Source organism: Chamaea fasciata, unplaced genomic scaffold, assembly GCF_029207755.1.
Source record: "Chamaea fasciata isolate MVZ Bird 193981 ecotype frontalis unplaced genomic scaffold, bChaFas1.0.hap1 SCAF_11, whole genome shotgun sequence".
In the NCBI taxonomy this organism is placed as follows: domain Eukaryota; kingdom Metazoa; phylum Chordata; class Aves; order Passeriformes; family Sylviidae; genus Chamaea; species Chamaea fasciata.
Window position 1 is genome coordinate 24808239 of NW_027094096.1, and position 26567 is coordinate 24834805.

General features: G+C 48.7%; 1 protein-coding gene across 6 annotated transcripts in view; it reads right to left on the minus strand.

The window, feature by feature from the left end:
* Nucleotides 1–26567, minus strand: part of TNIK (TRAF2 and NCK interacting kinase) — a 151121-nt gene that overhangs the window by 16280 nt on the left and 108274 nt on the right. For 2 of the 6 annotated variants that reach the window (XM_066193730.1, XM_066193726.1), the window contains exons 13-22: nucleotides 21726–21836; nucleotides 21174–21260; nucleotides 19703–19903; nucleotides 14411–14575; nucleotides 12539–12778; nucleotides 10182–10288; nucleotides 7767–7930; nucleotides 6531–6628; nucleotides 5785–5808; nucleotides 1936–2120 (exon numbers count right to left, since the gene is read on the minus strand). In XM_066193730.1, coding sequence (XP_066049827.1) covers nucleotides 1936–2120; nucleotides 5785–5808; nucleotides 6531–6628; nucleotides 7767–7930; nucleotides 10182–10288; nucleotides 12539–12778; nucleotides 14411–14575; nucleotides 19703–19903; nucleotides 21174–21260; nucleotides 21726–21836 — 1382 coding nt within the window. The remainder of the gene's footprint in view (nucleotides 1–1935; nucleotides 2121–5784; nucleotides 5809–6530; nucleotides 6629–7766; nucleotides 7931–10181; nucleotides 10289–12538; nucleotides 12779–14410; nucleotides 14576–19702; nucleotides 19904–21173; nucleotides 21261–21725; nucleotides 21837–26567) is intronic. The other 4 variants (XM_066193728.1, XM_066193727.1, XM_066193731.1 and 1 more) reach the window with 4 other exon arrangements.

Consider the following 26567-nt stretch of genomic DNA (forward strand, 5'->3'; position numbering starts at 1 on the left):
CAAGAGCCGGCCTGCACAGCTCAAGGAGAGGGAGCTGAAGGGAGTCATCCGAGTCTTCAGATGGAGAAATGGTATCTCCAGAGGTGGAAGGAATAAACAATCCCTCCTATCCACTGGGACACAAGGCAATGGATAGATTTATCCTGCAGCAGAAGAGACTGGAATGAAAAGCAGCCAAGTGCTCAGGGAGGATACCCACGGAAGTTTGAACATGGGTTACACAAGGATCACTCAGAAGGTGCAGCAGAAGATGAGATGATCTCTCTTGGCCCCATTTTCCAATGACAAACACTGAACACAGGAAAACAAGTCTCTGTTAGAAAAACACCGAAGAACATCGAGGCTGAAGTCGAGTTAAGGTCCCTTTTGTGAAATAAGGGTGTAACTCAGAGGATGTGCTTTCTTTTCCCTGAGACATGGGGCAGTGCAGCTCCGCCTGCAGACATCCCTGCATCTCCACCCTCTGTCTCTGGGACAGAGTCAGGACACTATGGGACATGTGGCATTGGGCTGGCAGGGGCTGGGGGCATCCAGCTCACTGCTGTGCCTGTCATCCCGCACATGTGGCTGCAAGGCATCCAGTGAGACATTTATCCACTGGGAAGTGCTGTGTCAAACCCAAGGTGTCTGAAGAAGGATGTCAGCACAGATTAACCACTCCTGATTAAACTCCTCTTCCATGAGCAGCTTGAGGCCCCTTCTCGCACGCCTGACTGCCCCTCTGACTGCTGCACATCCAGAGCCATCCCTCTGCCTCCTCACTTGCTCCAACCAACTCAAGAGCTCTAATTTTAATTCTACTGCTGGAAGGAAGCACCAACCCAGGAGCTTGGCACTCTGAATAACATGGAGCCAAGGAGACGTGGTCTCCCTGCCACTTAGAGGGCTTCTGTGCTGCTCCATGCCCCATCACCATGAAGCAGAGAATCAAAGAATTGTTTAGGTTGGAAAAGACCCCTAAATTCCTTGAATCCAACCACTCACCCAGCACCATCATGTTCACTGCTAAACCACGTTCCTGAAGCCAGGTATGCTTGTATCAACTGTAACTCATTTAGCAGGAAAAATGAAAATGAACTGATGAAAACGCAAATAATCTCCTGAAACCTTCCTAGAGCTCCTCTGCGAATTCGAAGGGGCAGGATTCAGATCCTGCTGCCAGGGAGAGACCTCCAGAAACGCCCCTGCGAAGCACTGGGTGAGAAGCCCGAGCAGAGATGCTCCAGGAACTCTCTCTGAATGGCAACAGCTCCCTGTGAGTGTTGAAGCTCTGTTGCCCTGATCTGGAGAGACTCAAAAGCACAAGTGTCCCATGGGACACAACAGTCTGCTGATCTCTTCATTTCACCATTTTAACCCACCAACACTGACTGAGCCAAGGGCAGAAATCCAAGACAAAGATTCAGGGTTATTACAATCCTGGCTCTACCAGTTGGCACTGGGCAGGGCACCAAGTACTGACACAGTGACAATTAAGCATGGCTTAATTTGGGGCAAGACCAGGCTCAAGAGAAGGCAGAGTTTTAACACATCCATCCCATGGGCAGGACCCATGGTGTGGATGAGGTCAGCTGTGCCCACTCTGGCCAAAAACCTGCCTGGCTCATCAGCAGGAACAGCTCCATCAGCTTTGAGCCAACATTCACTGAATAGGCAGCGGAAACAGCTCCATTTTTCCCACTGATTATCTCTAGTTTGGAACAGGAAAAACACTCATGTGAATACATCATCCCTTGCAGCCATGACGCTGTTCCCAGTGCCAGCCACCAAACATGGACACTCTTTGGACATGTCCTTTATCACATCTACCGCTCCTCCAGGCCAGGACACGCCAGGGTTTCTCCTCCAGGCCAAGACACGTTGGGGTTTCACCTCCAGAAAAACACACACCGGGGTTTCACGGTTTGCCCCCCCCCAGACGAAAGTGTTCCTCACATGAGCCGTGGGATGTCACTGACAGGCACGGTCCCATCATGTGTCTCGTTCTCCCCATCCTCCTCCTCCTCCTCGCTGCTCTCCGACTCCTCGCTGGAGGAGGAATAGTCCGTCACCTTCTTCAGGGGGCGATTGGTTTCTTCGATGCGCAGCTCCCTCAACTCTTTGGCTAAAGCCGTCAGGTCCTACAGGGGATGGGGGCAAGGAAACAAGGAAGCGATGGCTGTTACGTTCAGAGCAAGGAGAAGGTCACCAACATCTCTCCAAAAGCCAATGCTAACAGCACGAGCAACAAGAAATAGCTTTACAGAGTCGTTACAAACATGAGACAAACGTAAGACAATGTTTGTAGCATGTAGCATTTATTAAACAAAACAAAACTGATTTACGCTCACTGAAAAGTCAATAGCCAACCTCTTCTTTTTCTCTTTGGAACGTGTATGTGCATATATATACACACACTTATATGTATATACACGACAAAATTATATTTGTTGGAAAAGGTGAAGTTCAGTCACCATCATAGTAAACTGGAAAACAACGTCACTTCAAAGATTGGCTCGGAGAATTTCTCCTGCAGGGTTTTCTCTTCTTTCAAACTTCTCAAAGAGACCCCGTAATGGTATTTATTCTGTAATAAATGCATTTGGGAAGGAAGCAATGACAGCATCTCCCATGGAGTGGTGCAATCCCCACGTCAAGAGCTGCTTCCATGGTGAGTCTCCGCTGTCGGGCGGCTGCCGAGAGGCGGTGAGGAGCACGAGGAGAAGCGCCCAGCTCAGCCAGACTTGGGAGTCACAGCTCTGAGTCAGCCACACGATCAAAAAATAATAATAATAATAATAAAAAAAAAATAAAAATCCCTCAGCGGGACCCATTAAGCACTTTATGTGAAATGTGGCAGCCTACAAGCTAAGGGAAAAATAAAATAATAATAATAATAATAATAAAAAAAAAAGCCTTGAAACAAGAAAAAAGATAGGAGCAGTCCCAAAGCCTAGTCATAATTTTTCAGTTTACCATGACTTTGATGAGGTCTCAGACCCGACAGTCATATAAAATAGACACTGCTATTTCAAAACAAGGAACATGGCAGGCACCGTGTAGAAAAGAGACTTGTTGTTATCTTACATGCTTTTATAGCAATGCAGGGGGAAGCAGTAGGGCAGAAAAGCATGAGAGCTCGAATTAGAATGGGTTAGAGAACTCTGTTGCACAAGACATGCACATGACGAACAAAGCATCGCAATTGTCAGTCTTACCATTTCTCCCTATATTAGTGACCGAGGTAGGCATCAGTGCATTCGGTCAGAGATAAAGGATTAGGGAGAAAGAAACTCATTGAAAAAGACTAAATCCCACAATTGTCTTATGGCCATACTCTCATTTACTGCATTTCCAGTTTACCGTTCCAGCAGGGCGACTACGGCAATGTTAATTATTGGTTGCAAAAAGGAGCTCTTAAAATCTATCCTGTTGACACGTGAAGAAAAGGATGGAAAAGCTCTATGGCTGAGATGCAAACCCAGTTTGTTTTTTAACGCTGAGGTAGGAGTGCTTGGTAAGCAATCTGTGCTTTGGTTGCTGATGACCCACACCTCCCGGCAGGCTCCCACCGGTGACAGCCGCACATTCTGCTCCCAGCTCTGCCCTGCCTGGGCTCTGACACAGAGACTCTCCTGGATATTGGAGAGCTTTTTATCAGACACCCGTAAGTATAAGCATACCAAAAAAGACCTTGTTTTTTGTTTGGTTTTTTTTTTTTAAATTGGTCAATCTCTGTTTCACAGCAGGTACCTGTGATGGGTTTACACGGGTTGTTCAGCCTGGAGAAGAGAAGGCTCCACAGGGAGACCTCAGAACATCTTCTAGTACCTAAAGAGGCTCCAGTAGAGTTGGAGAGGGACTTTGGACAAGGGTATGGAGTGACAGGACAAGGGGGAATGCCTTCAAACTGACAGAGCAGGTTTAGATATTTGGAAGAAATTCTGTAGTTCTGTATCCCTCCAAATGGTTCTGTACCTTTAAAGAAAGGCTCTTTATCATGATTAAAGAGAGACTGTGGTATTTCAAGAGTTCCTTTTCAAAGCCAACATGTTTGGGATTGAAATAGAGTCAAATCTGCAGTCACGACAACTAATTATTTTAATTAGTGCTGTAGCAGCTTCTATGATACGACTGCTTCTTTTCCTAAATAAGAATCAGTGACAATTTCAGCAGCTTAACAATGCTTTCCATTTAGAGTATCAAACATGTTCTTTATTGAGCACTTGCCTTTGAATTGAATTAGAGCCTCTCACTTTAAAAGGGATTTTAGGACTGTGTAAGAGCCACTTAAAACTGCAGCTGGACTTCTGCAGTGCGGGACTAGCATTGAACTCCTCCCTGTCACAGCACTGGACTGTGAAAATTACTTCCTTTTTGCACCTTCCACTTCTAACGTGCTTCAAGGCACCCTATCAGCCTTTTTATGGCCATCACGAGAAGATAGTCAAGTATTTTAAAAAATCAGCTTAATTACTTTTTAATAACTAATTTGCAAGTTATAAGAGCAATAATACTCCCAGACAATATCATCAGATAACTCGTATTTCCTAGTTAAAGCTTTGCCTCGGGATGGTTAATTCTTTGATGCCATCATTTTCTGTAAGTAATGAGCACTTTGTAGGATTAAACGGCTTCACCGAGTTGCTCCTGGACCAAAAACAATCTGACAACTAGAGAGAAAGTGCTCTGCACTTCCACACGTGTTCCAAGTGTTATTACTGAGGGTGACATAATACATAAGTTAGTGGTGCCAGTGCTCTTTAATTACTTTTAATTACCAAGCCTTCTTTAGATTTAATATTTGCTGGAATCAAGTCAGATTGGTTTCCGAAATCACGTCGCTCCTTGAGCTTGAATTTAGCACACCCGCTGCCTCTATTTAGACACTGATTTATGTGCTTTTTTCTTAACAAAGCACCTCATTAAACAAAATGTATTGCTCATATTTTATCCAAGAGAACAAGTTAACTAACCAGCACATCTTCCTTCTTTCATATCTTCTATTTTTATAGGAAAGAGGCTGCTGAAACCAGTGCTTTCCACTACAGCCCTGCAGTTACCAGTATCAGCAGTGCGCACAGCAATGCACGTGTGAGGCAAGTCAAACGTTGAATCAGGAATGCTGGGTCTTTTCCCACGAATGTTTAAACATTCGCCACTGCCAGCTGCACATTTAAAATGTTTTAATAAGTGAAAAAGGCTTCAGGACTCTCATTTTTCAAGAGGATGAATGAGGACCAACATCCAGGATGGCTCTGCTGACTCTGGCTTTGCAGTGGATGCTGCTCCATGAACAACCCACTGTGTTCTCACTGCTCCGTTCTCCAAGTGCCTTCTTTAGATTTAGGCTTAGAACGCATTTCAAACAGCACTTGACGGCCCCACTGAAATCAGCAGGTGGCCTGGGGCTGTGGCTGAGAGCAGAATGTGGTGAGGGGTCCAGGCTGCCCGACCTCCTCCGCCGGCACGAGAAACCTCCGCTCTCGCTCCTTCTCTTTCCAATACGCCGAGCCACGGCAGCACCGCCTGCTCCCCCACGTGAACGCTGGGATGCCTCTGCCCTGGCCTCCATGCAACAAGTGGTGTGGCCAGCAGGTTTTGGGCAGCCCAGGGCTGAGCAGAGCACGCCAGCAGTGGTGTCCCCTCCCCGACGCCGGAACGCCACCGGTTCGCTCTCCCGTCCAACCCGAGATCGCATCGCCACCTTTATCAACGCCAGCACCAAGAACACCCAGCTCGGAATTAAGCACTAACTAGTCAACCTTGCATAGGCATGACCCACTGAGAAAAGATATCACTAACCTCATCTATAGCTTTCTTATAGCTCTGTGGGTAAAGGAAGAATAATCAGCATCAGAGGAAACAGATCGGGACAGGAAAAAGCCAGAGGAAGGGCAAGCAGGTTAGAAATAAAATTAGAATTGTTAGCTCAACGCTGTGGAGTGTAGAGAAAAAAAAACATCATCAACAAAACATTAATACACATTAAAATAGAGAAGCAGTGGAAATTCATATCGTTTTTAGGCCCACTCTGCGGTTTTAAGATACAAATGTCAACAGCATTAAACCAGGAGGAAACACTTCGGACGAGATTTTGCTCAGAATAATAGAAGGGGAGTGTAGAGAGACCACTACCAGGTGGGGTTTGAAGCTGGGAAGGCTGTCGGGGGCTGGCTGGTTCCCCAGCCTTCATGAGCAGAGCATCCCTCCGCGGGTGCTGCGGGGGACATGCAGCACGGAACACAACAATGTGCCATCGGCCACCGCTGCGCCCAAGCTAGCAAAGCCCTTAAGCCTCTGCCCCACCTGGAGACACAGGCTTAAGTGCTTTCCCCTAGGCTTGGGCTCCTGGTAAAAACTCATGCAACTCTCTTAAGCATTCAAATCTCCCAGGGGCTCTCGCTGTACTGCTGCTTTCCAGTCTCTCTGCTGGAGCAGCAGCAGTACTAGCCTCGTTTTTGGGGTCCCCGCGGTTGTGCCACCGCACCGAAGGGAAACGCGGCCAAGCCAGCTGGCAGCATTCCCATGGGGAGGAATTGGGGACTCACAGCGGGTCGGCTCGGTCGTGTCACGTCCCTGTTGTCCTCCTGCTTGACCTTGGCAGGCTCATGGGAGAGCACAGGAGACCCTTCGGGCTTGGCATTCCCTGGGTGAAAGGCAGGTGGAGAGAGTGGGAATTAAAATGCTGCCAAAAGCCACCACTGCATCCTGTCACCTGGGATGACAGGTGACAGGATGCAGGGGCATCGTCATCACTTTGCTGTCTTGAAAAACCCACCCGCCCCTTTCTGCTTCTCCACCAACAGAGCAAGAGAAGCCATAATCCTGCCCAGCCTCCACCAACAGCCCTCTCCCAGAGTTACCGCTCCTTTTCGACTAAAGAAACGAATTTACTTTGCAGAAGAGCAGGGCATGTGATAAATGAAAAGCTCTGCAGCATCTGACATTGCTAGGACAGTATTTGTCACGGGATTCCCCGTTAGTAAAAACAAAACCAAACCCAAAATGACAATGGGTTACAAACTCCTTTTATTGACTACCTAGCGGACTGATGGTTTCAACAACAGACACCATCATCTTATGGCCGAGTCATAAAATATTCAACACATGGAGGCAGCATTTGTCTTAATACTCTTCAGCCCTGGGGCAGTGTGGGGCTGTGCCAGAATGCAGATGTGGGGGTGAACGGGCTGTGGCAACTCCACTACTCCATTGCCATTAAACAGGGGAACGGAATATCTTTAGGAGGGGCGCTAGGAAGAGAGAGAACTATTTGGCTACAAACACAAATTTGGCTACAATAAACCCCGTGTCAGCATGGCTGCCTGGTGAGAGCATTTGAGAGAAAGCTTCTTACACGTTACATCACTCCTCTCATCCCATCTCAGGCACAAAGATGAAGCCCCTCTCCCAAATATTATCTATCAATTAAAAGTGAAACACACTCCTACATCAGAAGAGGTGCACCTGGGTGGATGAAGACAGGAAGCACACTGGTTGGGTTTTTTTTTGTTCACCCTAAAGCATAAGCCCCATCTCCTTTTGTACAAGCTACTTGGCAGTGATGCTGTGGCCATCTTACACCAGCCTCCAGGGAAATGGGGCTGTTGGCAACTCTCCTTGCCAAGAGGCCAGCAGGTCACAAAAAGCACATCAGAAATGATGGATCCTTTGATTTTTATCTTTTTAAAAAACAAGCATGAGATCACAGGCCTCTTGCCCTTCCTGCTTGTCAGGAAGCCTCACAAAATGTGCCCGGTGCTGAGGGATGTTTCCAAGCTCACCTCTGACTCTGTTGCGCTCGCTGGAGCCAGCCTGGGAGCCGGGCTGGGATCCACCCTGGGAGCTGGGCTGGGAGCTGGGAGTGCTGGAGCTGGAGGAGCTGCCACTGCTGGTCCTCTGCAAGGGGCTCTCCACAATGGTCTCTGTCCTCCTCAGGTCTGGGTTGCTGCAGGAGGACAAAACAGAGGGGCACCATCAGCACCCTCAGGGCTCCAGACCCTTCCCACACTGACAGGCCAAAGGCAGGGAGAGTCTTCCTCAGCTGGAGGAGACAGGGCTGAGGTCACCAATTCTGGGTGCACTATGACCACGACACAAGAAAACTGCCCAGAGCAGCTTTCTGCTCTTACTTTGTGAAATTTGGCAACCATTTAAAGATTCTTTGCTCTCGATGCCCTGTCTGTGGATTTGCAACCTAATAAGCCACCAAAACTCTTCATAAAAACAGGAATTTGTGACGTGTTGCTAGACAAAGACTTCAGCAAAGCAAGGATCTCAAGTTTGCAACCAGGCTGCAGATCACTTGTACCACTTAATTCACAGTCCCCAATTTTCATGGCTTCACTTCAAACTTGCATCAGATATCCACTTTTCCTCCTTGATTTCTCTCACCCTTGTGAACACAGATAAATCTGGAATAAAAAGTGTCCTTGATACACAAGGAGTGACTAATATCTCTCTGGGTATCAGATGCCTTTAGGAAATTAATTCTTACTTGGCATTGAAATGACATCAGAAGAGATGTTCATGCAGAGATAGGCAATTTGGTGTTCTACAATGTTTCTGGAAGTGATCTAATTCAAAGGCCTCTTTAAAATGTACAGTAAATATTCCCTCATTTGTCACAACAGGGAATATTTCTGTAATGTTTCTATAATATTTACATTTATGCACGGGGAGACTCAAGAACCAATAGGAGGAATGGGGAAAAGGGAAAGAAATTACATTACTGTGAGAGAAATGAAGTATGAAATGATTTCAATGAAAACTTAAGTTTAATGGACACGTGGTAGCATCAAAATAATTTCCAATTTTCATCAAACCGAAGGCCTCCAGCTCATGCTGTATGGCTTACATCCTTAGTTAAATTAACTAATGAAGTACAGTTGAAAGCTTTGGCAACTGATGTATCTACCTGCACTGACCAGGACAAGGGACAGGGAGGGTGCAGGAAACACTGGGCAACCTTGAACTTGAATCCCAGATTCCCATTATCCTTTTTATTTTCAACACCATCACTTCTAAAGACTCCGCAGTCCAATATCCCTCTGCATTTTAAACTGTCCTTCAACCAACAGCTAATTAAAAGAACAACATTCTCAAGAATTCAAAATGTTTCGGCCTTCGGCAAAGAAGAGCAAGAAAGCATGATATGCTTTTTCTCTAATTAAAAAATAAAACAAAATAAAGAACAACAAGAAATATTCTTCCTCCTACTGCTGCCCCTGCCAGCGACTCAGGGCTGCTGCCTGTGAGTTTGCTGAAGCACAGAGGGGGCACTGAGCTGGAAAGGGAGGCGGATGCTCAAACTGGTGACAGCACACACAGTGAACATCCCCACATTCCCTTTTTGACCTCACCCTCTGAGGACAAGGCAGGAGGAAGAAACCAAGGAGCTCCCTCACGCAAGGCTAATTGGAACTCGCATTTCTCCCGGGATGTGCCCGTCCGAGGCCTCGTCCTGCGAGGCAGAGACAAGCTCTCGCATGACTAAGCTGTGTTCTCTCCATCCAGCTCTGAGCAGAGCTTGTCGGCTTCCCTGCTCGTTTCAGACATGCCCAGGGATAGCTGTGACATGGCAGAGATGGGACCGCAGTGCTGGCACAGCACCTTCCTCAAGGCTCACTGCTGTGCCAGAGCTGGATCTGGCCGAGCTAAAGGCCCAGTCCTGGGAAGGTGAAAGGAATTTAATCCTTGATCTACACCGAGAGAAGATCTCAGCAAGCTGTGAGAGTGTCAGTCCTGCAGCACATTCCTCAGTCATTATATGTGAAAAACTGCTCTGATGCCTAAAAGATGTAAGGAATGTACTACAGAGACCTCCCCGCTGGCTTATAGGGATCCACTAATATGCAAGAGGTGAGAACCAGGACCCAATTCCACTAAGGGGAGCACCCAAACTCCTGTTTGATTCCACAGCGGCAGATGCAGCATCCACCTCCAAACCCTGAAATGCCCAGGAATGCATTCAGCCAAGGGGGCAAAGCCTCCAGGGATTCCAGCGCTCACAGCCCTGTCAGTACAAATCACTAACGGATGTAAAAACTCATCCCAGAGACAAGAGAAGCCTTGCAAATGTTGTGGTGGTCAGTCAGCTAAAGCAGGGCTGGAGCCCAGCCCCTGTCCGGGGGCGAGGCTGGGGCAGCGCAGCAGAGCCACACCAGGATCACTCCTGCCCATCCCCTGCGTGTCCTTACCTTGCCCGAATGGGCTGGGAGCCCAGCCGGGGCCCCAGGGCGCTGCCATTGCCTGGGGAGTTCTTCCTTGCCAGGGCAGGGGATATGGAAGTGGTTCGTTGAGGCACCTGGAAAAGAGTGGAGACGTCTGCAGTCACCCAGGCCGGGCCACACCTGAGCCATCACGAGCTCGCCTTCCAGCACTGCCCTGGGGCTGATTTACAGCCCACTTCCCACTGAGAGAAAGGCAGCGTTTAGGGCGATTATAAAAGACAAGGCTCTCAGCTTTCAGAAGGAATCGCTGGAGCAGGAGGCAGCGGCAAGATGCAAAGGTGGCCTCAGGATGCTCCTGACACGGGAGCCCCCAGAGCAGCCTGGCTACCACCAAACAGGGCACTTACTTCTAGAAGGAATGTATGCACATACAGACACACACACATTTATAGAATTTAAATCTAACAAAAGCCATCAAACTGATTTTTTAGGTAAAATTCAGACTGAAGTGCATTTTAACAGCCACAACGGGGGTTTTCTATCTAGCTCAGATATGACACATGCCAGCAGACAGAAGGTGTTGACTAGTGGACAAACAAGAGGGTTGACAGTGGGAAGGTCCAGACTGACCCACCTAACACTGGCATTAAACACTGTGACCTTCACTGAGCTTCAGATGCTGCTGCCAAAATCTTGCTGCTGGCAGAAGGGCTCAGCGTGAACACCCGAAGCCAACCACAGCCCACAGGGGCAGCGACAGGTAACCCTGGAACTCTGTCCCATCCCATGGGAGCTCAGGCATCACTGCATGGCCACAGGTGCAGTGGCCTCATCCCCGAGCGCCTCAGGTGATGTGGAGAGCCAAGACAATACTCACCATTCAATACCTTGCACCAGGTAACAGAGAGGCCAAGGGCTTGTCAGGATTAGCAAGAAAAAGGATTAGGCTTGGCTTTTTTTTTTTGAGAATAAACACACAGTTGCATTAGGCAAGATAAGAAAAGATTTAGAGAGCTGGCAACGCTTTAGACTGGAGCATCACCAGCTGCAGCTTGTCTCAGTACAAAGCAGTCTCCCCCTCCAGGTAAGGTACTCTCCAGTCAGGACTTGGGGAGTTTTCCACCTTCCTCTGAAGCATCCAGCCATAAGCACTGGCAGAAACAAGACCCCGGACCACAGAGACAGCTGGTCCTGCCTCTCAGGGCAGCGCTTTTGTTCCTGCCTGCAAACACATCAAACCCACCTTGGGCAGTGCAGTGTGAGCTCAGGCTCCTCATGGGTGGTGCTGCCGACACAACAGTCCTAAATGTGATCTGGTGGGGATCCCTTACAGAGTCCGTGTTCCCTCAGCCAAGGGGGAAAATACTGCATAGTGCTGGAGAGCAGCTTTTCTCCCAGCAGCCATGGCCTCACCATGCAGGGCACCACTGCAGCGGAGCGTCCTTCTCAAAGGACTCATGGCAAAAGCCAACATTAAATCGCAGGGGCTTTTTCTTAATTATGTTAAAACCAGGCAGCCACCCTCCTGCACTGTGGAGGAGCCAAGCACACAGACAGTTCCAGGAGCTGTTGGCTTGCTGTTCCCTCCAGCAGAGCACTGCTGTCTCCTCTCACTTGGTGACAGCAGAAACAGGAGCATTATCAACACCCATGGCACCACCACAGACCCCTTGCACAGGGAGGCTTACCTGGTGACTGCGACTTTGCTCTGAAAAAAGGCAAGTCACTCACTTTGCAAATACACAGAAAAACTGCCTCTCAATCAGGGACAAATACTGCCTTCCCTGTCACTAATCGATTTATAATCATTTCTCCTCCGTAAAAATCCTCCCGGCTGAGCACTGATTCACTGTAAGGGGAACTTTAATGGCCAAGTTATAATTCTTCCACAGTGAAGGTGTATAAACAACACAATCGAAATACTGGTCCAGAAGAATCTTAATTAAAGAGGTACTGCCAGACACTGCCAAAATGTCAATGAATGTAGAAAGCTGTTGGAGCCCTTACAAGTCTTCCATCAAATATTGATTGCAACTGGAGGCACGGTACTGGACTAAAAAGGACCCGTCTTATTGAGTATGACAAATTTTATGTTCCTATAATTCTATTTAAGCAGAAGGTTGTTTTTTATCCAAGGGAAAGAAGAGATTAATTTGTTTTGGCCTCTGTCCGAGCTCGAGAACTTTCTTTGCTGGAGGGCAGTGCTGTTTTGCAGCCAAGAGCAGCTCCCAGCAAACCCTGCCTGAGGAAATGCAGCCCCCGGGCAGATCAGCACCCGCTGCAGAGCCTTGGGGTGGGCTCAGTCCTGCCCACTCTGCTTTGCCAGAGGGACTCAGCTCTGGGATTGCCTCTGACGTGCTGAAAGTGAGGAGCAATTGTGTTACCTTTGGTGGAATGTCTTCCTCCTGCCGTAACCAAGAACTTCGGTCAAACTTTTCAATGCGAGGGGGCAGAGGAGGGTTTTCTGAGGTGGGGTCCGAGTTCTGCCTTGGCATCTCAGTGCGGTGAGAGGTCACCGTCAGAGCCTCCTGAAACCCAGCCAGTCCCTTTGCAGGCTGTTCATGCAGTGACTGAGACCCAGACAAGGAGCTTCCTTGGGATTTCACAGTGACCAGATGTGGAATCTAAGCACCAAGTCAAAACAGAACTATCAGTCAAAATGGAGGGTAAAAAAAAAAAAAAAAGGAATTAAAAATAATTTAAAATTTTGATTAAAAAAAAATATATATATTTTGATTAGAACTTTGGATGCACTGAAAAGCCCCCTTGGTCTGAGATCAGCACTGCCTTGGTTTCAGGAACTTCTGACTTACATCACTTCAACGCAAGATCTGTTCAAAATCACACTCCCGCACACACCGTGCCCGCCCCAGGCTCTGCTGCTGCTGGCCCAAAGTCCAGCTCCTACACCTGCACCTCTGTGGTTGTGCTAATGAGGTTTGGCATGGATTTTCCATGTTAAAAATGAAAAAATAAAAAAAAAAGGAAGCGATAATAAATAATAATTGATTTAAAAAAATCATCAGGAATTCTGAGGCATAGATGGCTTAAAAAATATCTTGAGGCATGAGCTCCTATAGGACTCGGTGGCTCCCATGGATTAGCCCTACAGGTTGCAAGTTTAAGGAATAGTGACATCTGTTCTGGGAAATCTGAGCAAATCACAAGGTTACAGTTTGTGAAATCAGAGCATCTTCCCAGGACTCGGTGAAGCTGCACTCCTTTGATACAACAGGGCGGTGACTTTTGTTTGAAATTTCTATATACATGTGTCCATCTCTCACAGGCACACATGTATGCACACACACACACACTGACACGGGGCTTTGGGCTTCAAACAACTCTTTCACGAGTATTTTATTGCCAAACAAAACTCTTCGTAGCTGCTGATGGTGTAGGATGCCAAGGTCACTGAAAATTATTTGGTCAGTCAGAGGGATGACAGTGAAGTGGGGTTTTGCCCACTTCCCCAGTGCATACAGAAAAAGTGTGTTTCAGGGCTTTCCTGCACATTTTTGTGTAAAGCTGGCTTTGTATTGGAGGTGCCACACGTGGTTGGCACATATTCCACAGAAAGCCCAGCTGAACTTGGAGCAAAGGCTTTGTACTTCTCTCTGAAATTCCTGCCGGAGTCTCTGGATCTGTGGGAGCAATGCCAGGGGCTGGACCAGAGCCAGCACTGACACTCCTACAGCTTTTGGTGGCAGAGTACTTGCAGACCTCATGGCTGGGAGAAACTTCTAAAATAACAATGCCCCTCCTCTGTGACAGTCATGGTGATCTATGCCCTCTCCAGATGTGTTTGTGACTGATGTCAACTCAATGGAAAACCAAAACAAAACCTTGAATCAAAGCGGCAAAGAAAGCAAAACTTCTTTCTGATGATCCTCAGCATCAAAGCATCCCGGGTTCTTTTGTACCAGGCACTGTGGTTTTGGCCTTCTACACAAAGCAGATCCAAAGAGGATCAGAGCAACAGCTGCACTGGACCAGAGCAGCAGCTCCTCCTGGTCCTCCAGCTTGTTTCTAGCAGTAACCAGTACGTGATGCTTCAAAGGAAGGTATAAACCAGCGTGATGTTGCTAACACATGGAGGTGACAAGAGGAATACACTCATGCATGTAGATGCTGCTCTTACTCATGAATATGCTCAAGGCTGAGAAACCAGGGAGCCAGACGCTATTTCCCTTCCATCCACTCCTCCTCGTTTCCTTACCAGCAGCCCCAGCATCCTGGCCGGGGGGGAGCAGCATTACCTGCGGGTCCACGGGTCGGAGCAGGGGTGGGGTCCGGGCTGGCTGCACGCCGCTGATGCTGAAGGACTCGGAGCGGGGAGGCAGGTTGGGGTCCGAAATCCTGTTGGCCACCTTGTGGGGCATGGCCGGGGAGCTCTGCCGGTTGAGCCGCGAGCGCTCCTCCACCTGGGGGACACGGGGACAGGGGTCAGCCCCCCAGAGAAGCCATTTCCAATGGAAACCCATAAACATACAGAAAGCCCTTTTCGCTTTAGGTGTGGGAAATGGATTTGTAAAGGATTCTCCAAGCCTGACAGAAGGCTCGCCTAGTATGTATCTGCATGGAAACTTCGAGATAAGAAATGCTGACTTAGAAATGCCATGGAACAGGACGGACATTGTCGAGAGAGAAACCAAACCAGAGACAAGTTTCAAATGATGGCCTTGCAGATAAGAATAGACACTTTAAAGAAATAGAGCTACAAAAGATGCATGGTAGTAGGACCCACGAGGGGTAATTTTAGGTGATTGGCTTTAAGACATTAGTGGCATTGTGTGGCAAAAGCTGATGGGCTGAGAAACACTTATCATGTATTGTAATTAGCAAATAGTTTGGCTTCTGATTGTGATGGCGTGAATTGTAACATCTGTACTGTCTCACCCTTCACATGAGACTGAAAATGGAATAAAAGGTTTTAAAACGCCTCTCAGTTGCCCCATCTCTGGGTCAGAAAAAGGAATCATCTGACATTTAGGCACACCATATATATTGTTTGATCAAGGTGGTGATCCGTCACAGATTGGACTTGACAATCCCGACTTTCCCAATCTAAGTGACTCTCTGATCACGGAATCCACTTATCTATCAAACTGTGCCGTAAGTGCATTTTAAAGGCCTGAAAAGGACTGCCTGAATTTATACACTAAATGAATTTCTGAATATGAAATGGAAAAATAAAGAACAAGAAACAATAAAGAAAAGGCAGCATGCCTCAGAGAGATGTTCCTAAAGATGACTCCTGAGAAGCTCTTCCTTCTCAAATGGATCTTTAAGCAAGGGGACCATTTTCCTTCACTGTTACAAACAACACAATGAGTAGTTTTGTTTGATCTGAATAAAAGAATAAACATGGCAGCCAGATAACTGTTGGCTTTGATCTGAATTTACTGAGTCTGGCACCTTGCCGTGTATGGGAGGGGAAAAACCTCTTTTACTGAGAGAGAACATCAAGCCAAAGCCCAGTGCTTTCAGCCACCCTTGATGGGAACACAGTGGTTTCAGCTCACCCAGCCGTGCCATCCTGCAGTTAGGCTGTGCATTGATATTCAGGCAGCATATGCTATGCAGGATTTTTGATACCTCGAGATCCGATGTGTATTTTATTTATGTGTCAATTTAAGTGTTAAACACCCCGAGCATGTCTCGATTCCACCGTGGATGATGCCACATTAAAAGGCAGTATTTACAACAGGTTTGCTTGGAAAGAACCAAAGCTCCTCTTCAAGGAAATACTCATGAAACAGAAGAACCATTATATGAATAAAAATGAATCCTTTTCAGAGACTGAGCACGAGACAGAGTAAAATCTAACTAAGAAATTTGTGTTATGGACTGTTTCCTTTCTCAGTTCATGTGGGGCCACCTGAGCTACTGCTGTGTCCTAAAAGGTCACCACAACTTCCCCAGGCACTGCCCAACAGAGCAGAGGCCGTGCTGTGCCCAAGAAAGGGGACACAGGGATGAGAAGGGGAGCAGGGTGGGAAGGAGAACTCCCTCTGAAAAGGGAGCAGCAGCTCGAGTGCTGGGTCACAGGCTGCTCCAGTGCCTCTCCTCATCAGCCAAGCCTTGGCAGCAACAGCGACAGGCGGAGACGGAGCCGCCGCCGAGCTCCAGCTGCTCCCCGGCACCATGCCAGCCCCTAATGTGCAGCTGATTGTGGAGGATGTCCAAGCTGGTGTGCAGGAGCAGGCAGGAGAGGGATCAAACGGGGATGTCTGGGTACTGGGAAGGAGAAAGGTGCTTGATTTCCCACTGCCAGTGTCTCCTCATTTGCACCTTGTGGCACCAGCACAGCAAAAGACTCTCCAGCTGTGCTTGGTGGGGCCCTACTGATTCCACTATGAGACAGAAAGGGGGAAAAAGCAGCAAAACCCTTCAGGAGTTCATCATTGCTCAGGTACAGACCATCTCTAATTGAACTCAAGATTCCCCAAAGCAGGAAACATCCTTCGCAGTGTCTGTGCAGTCCCAGTAGAAGGCCGCTAATGTTTTAATACATCACTTCAAAGTGAGAGCAGGATAAAAGCCACGGGGAGTGAAGGAGGAGCTGATGGGGGTGCTGGCTGTTGCAGAGAACAGAACAGCTCACGATGCACAGCTGAGCCCTGAGTTCTCTCAGGGAAGCTCTGAACAGTGGGAAAGCACCAAAGGGGTTAGCCACCATGTGGAAAATGTCTGATTAAACCTGTCCCCTCGTTTGTGCACAGTCATGTGTGGCATATTCCTGCCCAAACCCATCCTTCAGCTGACCAAGCTTTCCCTGGCTAGCTGCAACTCCTTGTTTAGCGAATACTGATCCATAACAGAAATGTCAGTAACAACGGGAACTGCTAATTACAGGATCACAGCTCAGAGTGCTCATGTCACATCCCTGGCTGGATCACCAGAGGGTCCCAACACGATCTCCAAAAAGGCCCAAATAGTCCATAATTATAAGAGATGTGCCTGGACAAACAGGGCAGGCCTGGGAGAGCACCCAAGCCACATCCCAAGTTAACATCCAGTGGATAATCCTGGGAAACAAGAAGATGAGTAGAAGGGGCAGCAGAAGGGAATGTGCATCCATGCGTCTTGGCAGGACTATCTGCTCAGACTGTTTCGTTCAGCATCAAGAGAAATCCTTGACTGTGCTCCAGGGAAGCTGTGAGAGATGCAGCACAGGCTGGCTCCTCACCCAGGGCTTTGTCATCACCAGCAGGCCAGTCCCTTAACCAGGGGCTGCAGGGACACGACCACAAGGTGAGTGGCCACAGCCTCACCTTGATGCTTTATCCCACTTCTGCAGGGTCTTGGGGTCACTCTGTGAAAATGAGTGAGGTGGGAAAAATGTGTGCATAAAGGAGAGGTGCGAAAAGCAAAGACAGGCACAACATGAACAGGGCTCAGCTGCGGTGATCAAGCTTCTAAGAGAGAAGACTTGAGACCAAAAAAAGCATAAAAACAAGGGCAGTATGGGATAAAATGCAAAATCCTCAGGAAATATCCAAATAAGCTTTGCACAGCCTCCAGAAACTGTAGGCTGAGCACCAGACTTGTCTTTTCATTGTTCCCACAGGAAAACAAAGTCTCAATATTTCTGTTAAATTAGCATGCATGGGTTGGGTATGGAAATTGCTAAACTATAGCAGGAACCATGGTAGGCTCATTAAGTATCAGCACAGATCTATCTGTGGAGCAGGCAAAGGTGGGCCTTCAATATATGCAGCAAAGTACCTGAATTGTGTTAAAAGTAGGACTAAACAGAAGATAAAATGGGATGGAGGCAAGAAGAGTCATTCTGGGGGATTCCCAAAGGTGCTTTGCTGAGGCAGTACATCAAACTACTGCTCCCAACAGCAGAAAGATGCCACAGCTTGGAGCATTTAATTAGAAACCAGAGAGAGTGACATGGGTAAGGAATAAATGGTTTGCAGAGCTAATTGGTGGAAGCTGGAGAAGTTCCCCAACAACAGGAAACCTCATCTTCCCTATGATTTTGGCAAAGGGTAAGAGGGCATGTTCTGCTGCTCTTATTAACGCTGTGCAGCTCCCAATGTCTTGCTTCCAGCAACAGCATCAAAAAGATGCCAGCCCCATGAAACAGAAGAAATGGGCCTTTGTGTTTGAAAGGGAAAGCTAAATCCAGCACTCTTCTCCTTCACCCCAGATAAAAAATAATACTCCTTTTTATGTGTCTTTGCTAAAGTTTTGCAGACAGTGCCAGAAGTACTTTAGCAATGTTCTAGAGGGTTTACCTAAAACCAGGCAATGGAAGACAGAGTTTATTCTCTTTTCCCTGCCCACTATCTACTCTCAGCACTCCAACAGATGGCCAAGAGCGACCCAGTTCTGCTCAAAGCTGCAGAGGCACCACGCAGGTGGAAGCCTCTCCATCAGAGGCAGCTCAGCACATCTGGAACACCTCATCTGCAATCCCACTTATCAAACCTCTTCTTTCACTGGAGGGGCTGGAGAACGATGCTGCAACTCCATGAAAATCTATCACCTGGTGCACTGCCACCAAAAGAGACTGAAGACTGAACTGGAAGTAACAAAAGAAAGATCCAAGTGAGTGTGTAAAGAGGTGAAAAGCATTTTAGACACCCGTATGTATCTCTGTGATGGTTCAGAAAGGCCAAGAACATATCACTGGCCTTTTCATGGCAACAGGTAGCTGAACTCCTTGAGTTTTCAATGCTTGCAGGTATTGTGGATGCAGCTGAGGACTGTCAACAGGAAAGATCAGCTACATGTTGGATGCACATCTCATGTCTGCCAGGACTAAAGGATGCTAAGTAGTGCTCCTGCTTAGTAGGAAGTAGAGGGAAGTTATTAAAAGATCTTTCTGCCCAGGAGTAGGGTTACAAAAGTGAACAAAAAGAACTTTAGAAAAATTAATAGCAAGAGCAGGCACCAGTCTTACTGGAGCCACCAAAAAGAGATTAATGAGAAAGAATTTGCACATGATCCTGAATCTGCACTGCAGACAATGCATGTCTTAATCTTTTCAAGACTATTCAGACTAGCAATAATTAATATTCAAGATATCCCAACTATTACAATCCCCTCTTTTTGCCTGAGAGAAAAAATCAGGAAAGAGAAATCCCAAGGGACACAGCCCTGAGCCTGGGGGGAAAAGCTGTCCAACCCCTGACTATGCAGAATTAGGGCTCAGCAAGGAACCTTGCAACGATCACCCTGTGCATTCACACCTGACCCCTGCACACTTACTGACGTGCCAGGAAGGAGAACAAGGAGGTGATCTCCAAGGTCCATTCCAACATCTTAACACTCTATGATTCTACACCCACAAGCCCCCAGACAGGCTGAGCCCCTCCAGGAGGAATCCATTCTCCTCCTCGCATGTCCTCATGGAAAAACCTCCCCGTTTGCACAAACACACACAGACACCCTGCACTGAGCTGGGAGTGTTCCCAGCACAGCTGATGGCATCCCCTGGATCCTCACCCTGTGCAGCACAACCTGCTGTGTGTACTTCACACCCAGCCCTGCGGGTGCAGATGAGCACCATCATCCTCCCTGCTCTCCCTTACCTCCTTGGCCCACGCGGGCTTCTCGCTGGCATTTATCCCTTCTTTGTAGTGGTACAGGGGTTTCTTCTCTGCTGGCCTCTGGTCCTGCCTCTGCTGCTGCTGCTGCTGCTGCAGGGACACCAGGTAGTCCCGCTCCTGCTGGAGCTGCCTCTGCAGCCTCTCCGCCTGCCGCTGCTCCTCCAGCTGCTTGCGCTTGTACTCCTACCCAGGAGAAAACACAGTCACAAGGTGCCCTGCCAGCTGCATCTCTTTGGGTCAACAATGGGGCCTGAGCATCTGAAAGGCTGTCTTCTGGCAGAGCTCACTGATTTGAAAGGCTTTGGGGACTGAGCTGTAAAGCATCCCCAAGGAGAGACAGCAGAGCCAACAAATTCAGAGTTGTGACTCTGCCAGTGATGCTGTGCAGCCGCTGAACTGCCCCATTTGGTAGGAATGGGGGACGTGAGTGCTGCCTTGTCAGGGAAACCCTGCAAGACCCACTGAGGGCTGATGTTTGCTTAGGAGTTACCGCTGACTTTGCCCAGGTTTTTCTGGATAGAAAAACGAAGGAACAATTCAATGAGGTGCCAAACATCACCTGGTCAAGATGGAGCTCAGAGTACGCTGGTGTAGCGGAAGGCGTCCCTGCCCATGGCAGGGGGGTGGAAAGAGATGGTCTTTAAGGTCCCTCCCAACCCAAACCACTTCATGATTTTATGATCAGACAAAACCCAACTGAAGCAAACTCCTCTGTAAGACCACTTAATAGGTCCTGGGAAGAGAAAGGCTGCAAAACCAACTGTGTGATCTTTCTGAATCTCTACAGCTCTATGAGTTTTAAGGAGTAAATAATTTTGAGAAGTCCTTTAAAAAGGAAACGGCTTGTGTGAGGGCCTTTTTCCCCCCCTAAATAAAACAGCCAGACAAAAAAACCCCGAACGACCCTGTAGATTAAAAGAAAATGCAGAAAGAGTAACAGCTACCAGCAGTAAAAAGGATAACTCAAACCCAAATTAAATAAAAAAGAGGACATCTAGAATGCAAACGGCACACAAGGGAACAGACAGTGCTCCTGCGAGGAGATTGAAACAAAAGCCTTCACTCAGAACACGGAGAACAGCATGGCAGGGTGGGTTTGATGGATGCAGGCACGCAACAGCTCGAACACACCCCCAACATGCTGCAAACAGCCTCCAAAACTTCACAGCAGCAACCAGGGCTGCTCCTCTCACGAGGGCACACACACGTCAACGCTGCGGAGGGGACGCGATGAGAGCCGTGCACCACGAGGGGACCCAGCCCTGAGCAGAACGGGGCATCCAGGCACGCTGCAGCCACGGAGCTGGACAGGAGGCTCCAGGTAGGGTGGTGACAGAAGTGTCCCCCACGTCTGGGCACGTCAGGAGGCACTGGGGGGACACGGGTGCACGCGGGCGCATGCGGACGCGACACGGGCAGAAAGCGGCAAGCGTGGCCGTGGCCTCCCATTTACCAGAAGTAGCGCCTGCTCCTGCAACAACTGCTGCTGCAGGATCTCTAACTGTCTCTGCTCCTCCTCTAACTGTCGCCTGATGTACTCCTGGAGGCATGGGCAGCAAGGATCAAAGGAAAAAGAGAGAGAAGGTAAAAGAGCCAGTAGTTCCAGAGAGGAAGGAGAATGAGGTGGGCACCCACATCCACCCCGCCCAAGTGATCTGATCCATCAGCCCGGGCACCCTCCATCCCTGCCCAAAGAGCCCAGGGTGTCCGCCACTCTACGAGAACGGAAACCACTGGGAAATGGCAAACATTACCCAAGAATAACAAGAAATCTGACCCCCAACAACAAGCGGGCGTGGAAAACCTGCACCAAGTGCCTTCACATCTGCGGGCCAGCAAGTGGATCCACACAGAAATGAACAACAGCAGTGAAAGCGACACACGCAGTGCTAACAATTAAGCAATTTGCTCTCAAGTGGTAAAAAATGAGCGTTTACAAGAAAATCTCTGATTAGAAGCAGAGGAATCCGTGCTGAAGGCGACGGCCACACTCCCTGCCCGTTACCTGCTCGTGCTCGGCGCGCCGCCGCTCCTCCTCCCGCCGCATCTGCTCCTCGTAGTGCCGGCGCTGCTCCCGCTCCTGCTGCTTCCGCAGCTCCTTCTCCCGCCTCTGTTGCTGTGGGGGCACGAGGTACAGGTCAGCATCCCCATGCCTCTCCCCGGGAGCTCCAAGTCCTTTTTCTAATCATTTCTGGAGACCCCCACAGACGCAGAATGCTCCCACCCATCCAAGGAGATGCCTTGCCAGCAGGCTGGTCCGTTTGGGTGGTAGCGGGACTCCTTTATCCCACTCCATCCTTACACTCTGGTGCTTGGCGCTGGCTGTGGAGAACCCACAGCATCCTCCTAGCCAGAACCAGATCGCTTCTTCTCCCACCTGCAGATGAAGCCATGGGGGCAGTGCATGGTCCCCACGTTCCTGCACGGCCGATCAGGGGCTTGATCAGGCCTCAGACGAGAGGATGCGACACGAGCCCATCGCCTACAGGTAACACATCCCAGCCCCAAACCCACCCATGAGGATGAGGGAGACAGCCAGAGGACTGACTGCCCACTGAGAGGGAAATGCATCCCTCTTTACGTTTGCTGAGACCAGAAACCAACAAGCAAGACTCAAAATTCAAGGGTTTTTCCTTTTGGAAGCACCGAATAAGCAGGATGAGACTTCCCTTGCTATTCTCAGGTCGTGCCTGCCCCCCGCCCTCCTGGGTGCATCCCCACCTGCTCCACTCTGCAGCTGACAGCAACCCAGGGAGTTTCGGGGTGCCGCCAACCCACAGCCTGCTGCGTGTCACCCTGGGCACACCACACGGCTGCTTTTAACCCAGCCTAACTCCTGCAGCTGCCCGAACCATGCCGGGAGCCGGGGCTCCAGCCAAGCGCCGCGGCGCTGCACGCTGCTGGGCAGGGCAGCCCCTCACTGCAGCACCACAGCCAGCATCGGCAGAGGGCACTCAAATGCCAGCATTGGCTACTGCAGCTGCCTGCCCTCACTCCATCCATCATCTCCATCACCTCCTGCGTGCAGCCGCACGCCAACGGGAAGGCGCCCGCTGAAGCAGAAACCTGGCCCTTTTTTCTCCTTTTTTTTTTCTTTCCCTCCCTGTCTTTTTTTCTCTGGTGGCTGAGCAGACTGCAGAGGGAATGCTGTCAGTGGAGAAGCTGGCAACGCCATGCACTCACTAAATCGTGGGGAGGGCTGGAGCAAGCAGCTGAAAGAACTGGCTGAGCATGCCAGAGACCAAGATGAGTCCATGTGAAGCTGCTGCTCTGCAGGAACCTGCACTGTACAGATGGATTTAAAATCTGTATCTATCTGTAGATACTGATACAGATACTGTATTTTCCTCCATGTTCTATATATTTGTGTCTCTGCTGAGATACACAGCTACAGATATCTTTACAGACAGATATCCAGGAAGATAAATCTATCCACAGATATTGCAACAAACATTTAAAGACCCCAACGTTTCCATCAGGAGCCACTGCCTGTCCTGCTGCTGACTCCTCACCCACAGGTGACATCCACATGGACTCCAATGATTTCCCTGAGCTGCAGCACAGCTTCAGTGCCACCTATAGCCACATTTATCAGAGCCACTCGCCTCAGGGAAGGAAAAATTGCATCCAACCTGAAATAACCTGGCAGCTCCAGACACGGGTGTGTCCCTTGCCAGGCACTGGCGCTGCCCACGCACGCAGGGGATGCATGTGCTACTCTGTGTGCACGCCTGTCCTCGCTGGCAACAGGAGAAAGTGGGCCTGGGTGTAGCTTTTGGAACTCTGCACTCGAAATTGCAGAGGGCTCACCACCAGGACACGGCCACCCCGCAGCGTCCTGGTGATATGCGGGATTTCTTGGCTTTGCCAGTGCTCCCTGACCTCCTGAAGTGATGGTCACTGCTGCCATGACCTCTGAAGCACAGATCTTCAGACTGATGTGCTGAATAAATGTTACCCCGAGCTTCCTGTCACAGTTGTGTCGCACTGGTTTTGGGGTGGGTTTTAATGGCTGGCTGTTTTAGTTGAACTATCACGCTGCTGAATAAAGCTCATAATGCTTGTGTAGGCTGGGCTTGGCTGGCAGGGGGCAAGGCCCTGAATACCACGGCTATTTCTTTAATAAAAATCACCCAAATGGTCTTCCCTTCCAATCGAGTAGGCGAACAAATCCAAATCCTTCCAAAGAAGGAGGCAAAAGCGATTTTCCTGGGTACCGTGTGTCCCAGTGAGCTTGCCTCACTTCTGGCTCCTTTCCTTCAAGGCACCATCTCACCACCACCCTTCTAAAAGCCTATTTAACTCCAGGACTGAGAATTGAGGCTCACAGGTACCACTTTCCTTCAAAGCCGGGCCTGATGCTCTTTTGGATATTCAAAGAGCCCCTGCACCCTGCTGCAGCCAGGCTCTTGGGGCAGAGGCTCTGGGCAGGATCCAACACACACATTTTAGAGAGGCCAGGAGTGCAGCACTTCCCTCCAGCTCCACAGCACATTTGTCAGGTCACATTATAAGCAGGTCATTTGTCACGGTAGCTAAACCAGCACCTTCAGCTGAACACTGCAGCCCAGCAGAGCAGGGCTCAATCAGCTGCCTTCCCTGTATGGCCCCTCTGCAGCAGCTGGCAAACATCTGGAGAGGACCTGGCACTGCAGTGGGCAAAGCCTCCAGGAATGCCCCAGTCTCCCCAGCAATAGGATGACAGGGGCTGTTTTTGAAGGAGGGATTTGGATCAGGAAGATGCAGCTGAAAACAAGTGCATGTAGAAACAGAAGGAAAAAGAAAAAAGAAAAAAAAAATAAAAAAAAAGGGAACATTCAAAGATCTCTCATTCCTTGCCTCCTTTTCTCCCTGTTTTCTGCCCTCTCTCTCCCACTGCAAGAGCACACTTCCCACATTTCTCCAAGCCTGAAACTACTGTATTTACACTATCCAGATCCATTATTCATTCAAGGCAAGAGCACCAATTAATTAGGACTGCATTTATATAACTCTGCAGGTAAAGCTATATGTAGCCGCTTGTAAGCCAGAACGGGATCTTATTTGCACTGCACCAGATATGACAGGTTTTAAATATTGATGAGAGGAGACACACGAAGGCAAAACCTCTGGTGGGAACGCCCTTGGAGGCCTGGCATGAAACAAGGACTTCAAAGAGCAAGCTCACTTTGCTAGATCAGACACATCCTGGGCTACGAGCAATGAGAGAGCTGCAGCTGCCCCTCAAAGCCTGTGAGCTCAGAGAGTCACTGACACTTGCAAGAAGAAGCTCCTGGAAACCCTGGCTTGCTGCTCCCAAACACCAGCATGAGCCAGGAAAGAAGTGGAAGGGGAATTCCAAGTGACAAATGAAAACAAATATTCTAGGTGGTTGCGTTGTTGTGACAGGCTCATTTATCTGAGCCACCAGGGAAAGAGTGACTGTGGCTGGAACATCATCTTTCCTGACACACCAAGCACTGGAGCATGCAGAGGTGTTTCCCACTGGTAGAGAAACTGGGTCAGAACTTCCCACCATGGCAAACAGGGATCTGATCTGCTCTGAACCACTGCAGAACTTTTACTTGGGATCACCACGAAGGGATGCCCTGCGCAGGAAAAATCTCGTACTTCAGAAAATATGAGCCCGACATGTTTCCCGACCAAAGAAAAATGAGAGAGACATTTAGGTTTACTCATACCTTTACCACAGGAGCTGCTGTAACACAGCTCTCCTTGGAAATGGGTGCAGGAATGCTGCTGGGACCACTGCAGTGTCCCCATGCACCCCACAACTGTGAGGGGGCTGCCATATAAACGACAAGGTTCCTACAAGCTATAGGACCACCTGCACATGCAGAAGAAAATAACAAACCACCATTAATTAACTGCTGAAAATTTTTTTTGGCATTGCTTTGTAAGAGCTTCTAGTCTGTGGTTTTCTGCTGGTTAATATTTACAGGAGCTTCAGCAATTTTTTATCCCTTGAACATCCAGCACCGTAAGTGCACTGACTGAAACCTCACACGCAAACAGCAAGATGCTCAGATTTCCCTTGTACGTCCCCGGTAAAGATCTGACCTTCATTTCATACCTAGAAAGGAAAAAAATCCACAATATGTCAGAAAAATGAGGTTGGGTAAAGCCCTCTCGGACTCCATCTGCCCACTGCGGCCAAGGGCTCTGCACAGAGATTTGTCTTGCAGGATCCCTAAGGCTCCTGACCCCGGGATGTGTTATTCCTACAGCTGAGCTGGAGTTTTGGTGGTTAAACCAGTGCATCAAGGCTCATTCTGTGCCAGCAACAAACGGAAGGCTGATTAGGGAACTATATATATCTAATATATGTATATATAGGGAAAAATTAAAATATATTCAAGCCTATTCACCCTTCTGCATGACACAAACATTTTCTGCAGTGCTGTTGGATCTATTGATATTTAATTCTCTAATTTGAGGGTTAGTTCTGGTGCACATTTTGAATTCATGAGACCAACTTTCTGCACGAGGGAAAACAAAGCTGCAACTCTGCTCCCATGAAAGTCCCGGTTTCAAAGCTAGCTTGGGCATTTTTACTTCCACTGCAATTAAAGACAGCTGCAAATCTAAATCTCTTTGACTGCCTGGAGGAAGATTCAGCCTCGGAGAAGGAAATTGGTCAGCTCCTGAAAAAGGAGGCCCAAGTGTCCAACAGATGCAAGCAGACAAGCAAAGGATGGCAGCAAGGTCTCAAGGGCACCAAGAAGGTCATAAAGAGACCACCAGACTTCCTCACTTGACTTTTTTTCTATATACATTTGATGTTATTGCTAGAGCAGCATCAGGAGATGGTGGATTTCCCCAAAAAAAGCCCTAACGTGGGAGGTAC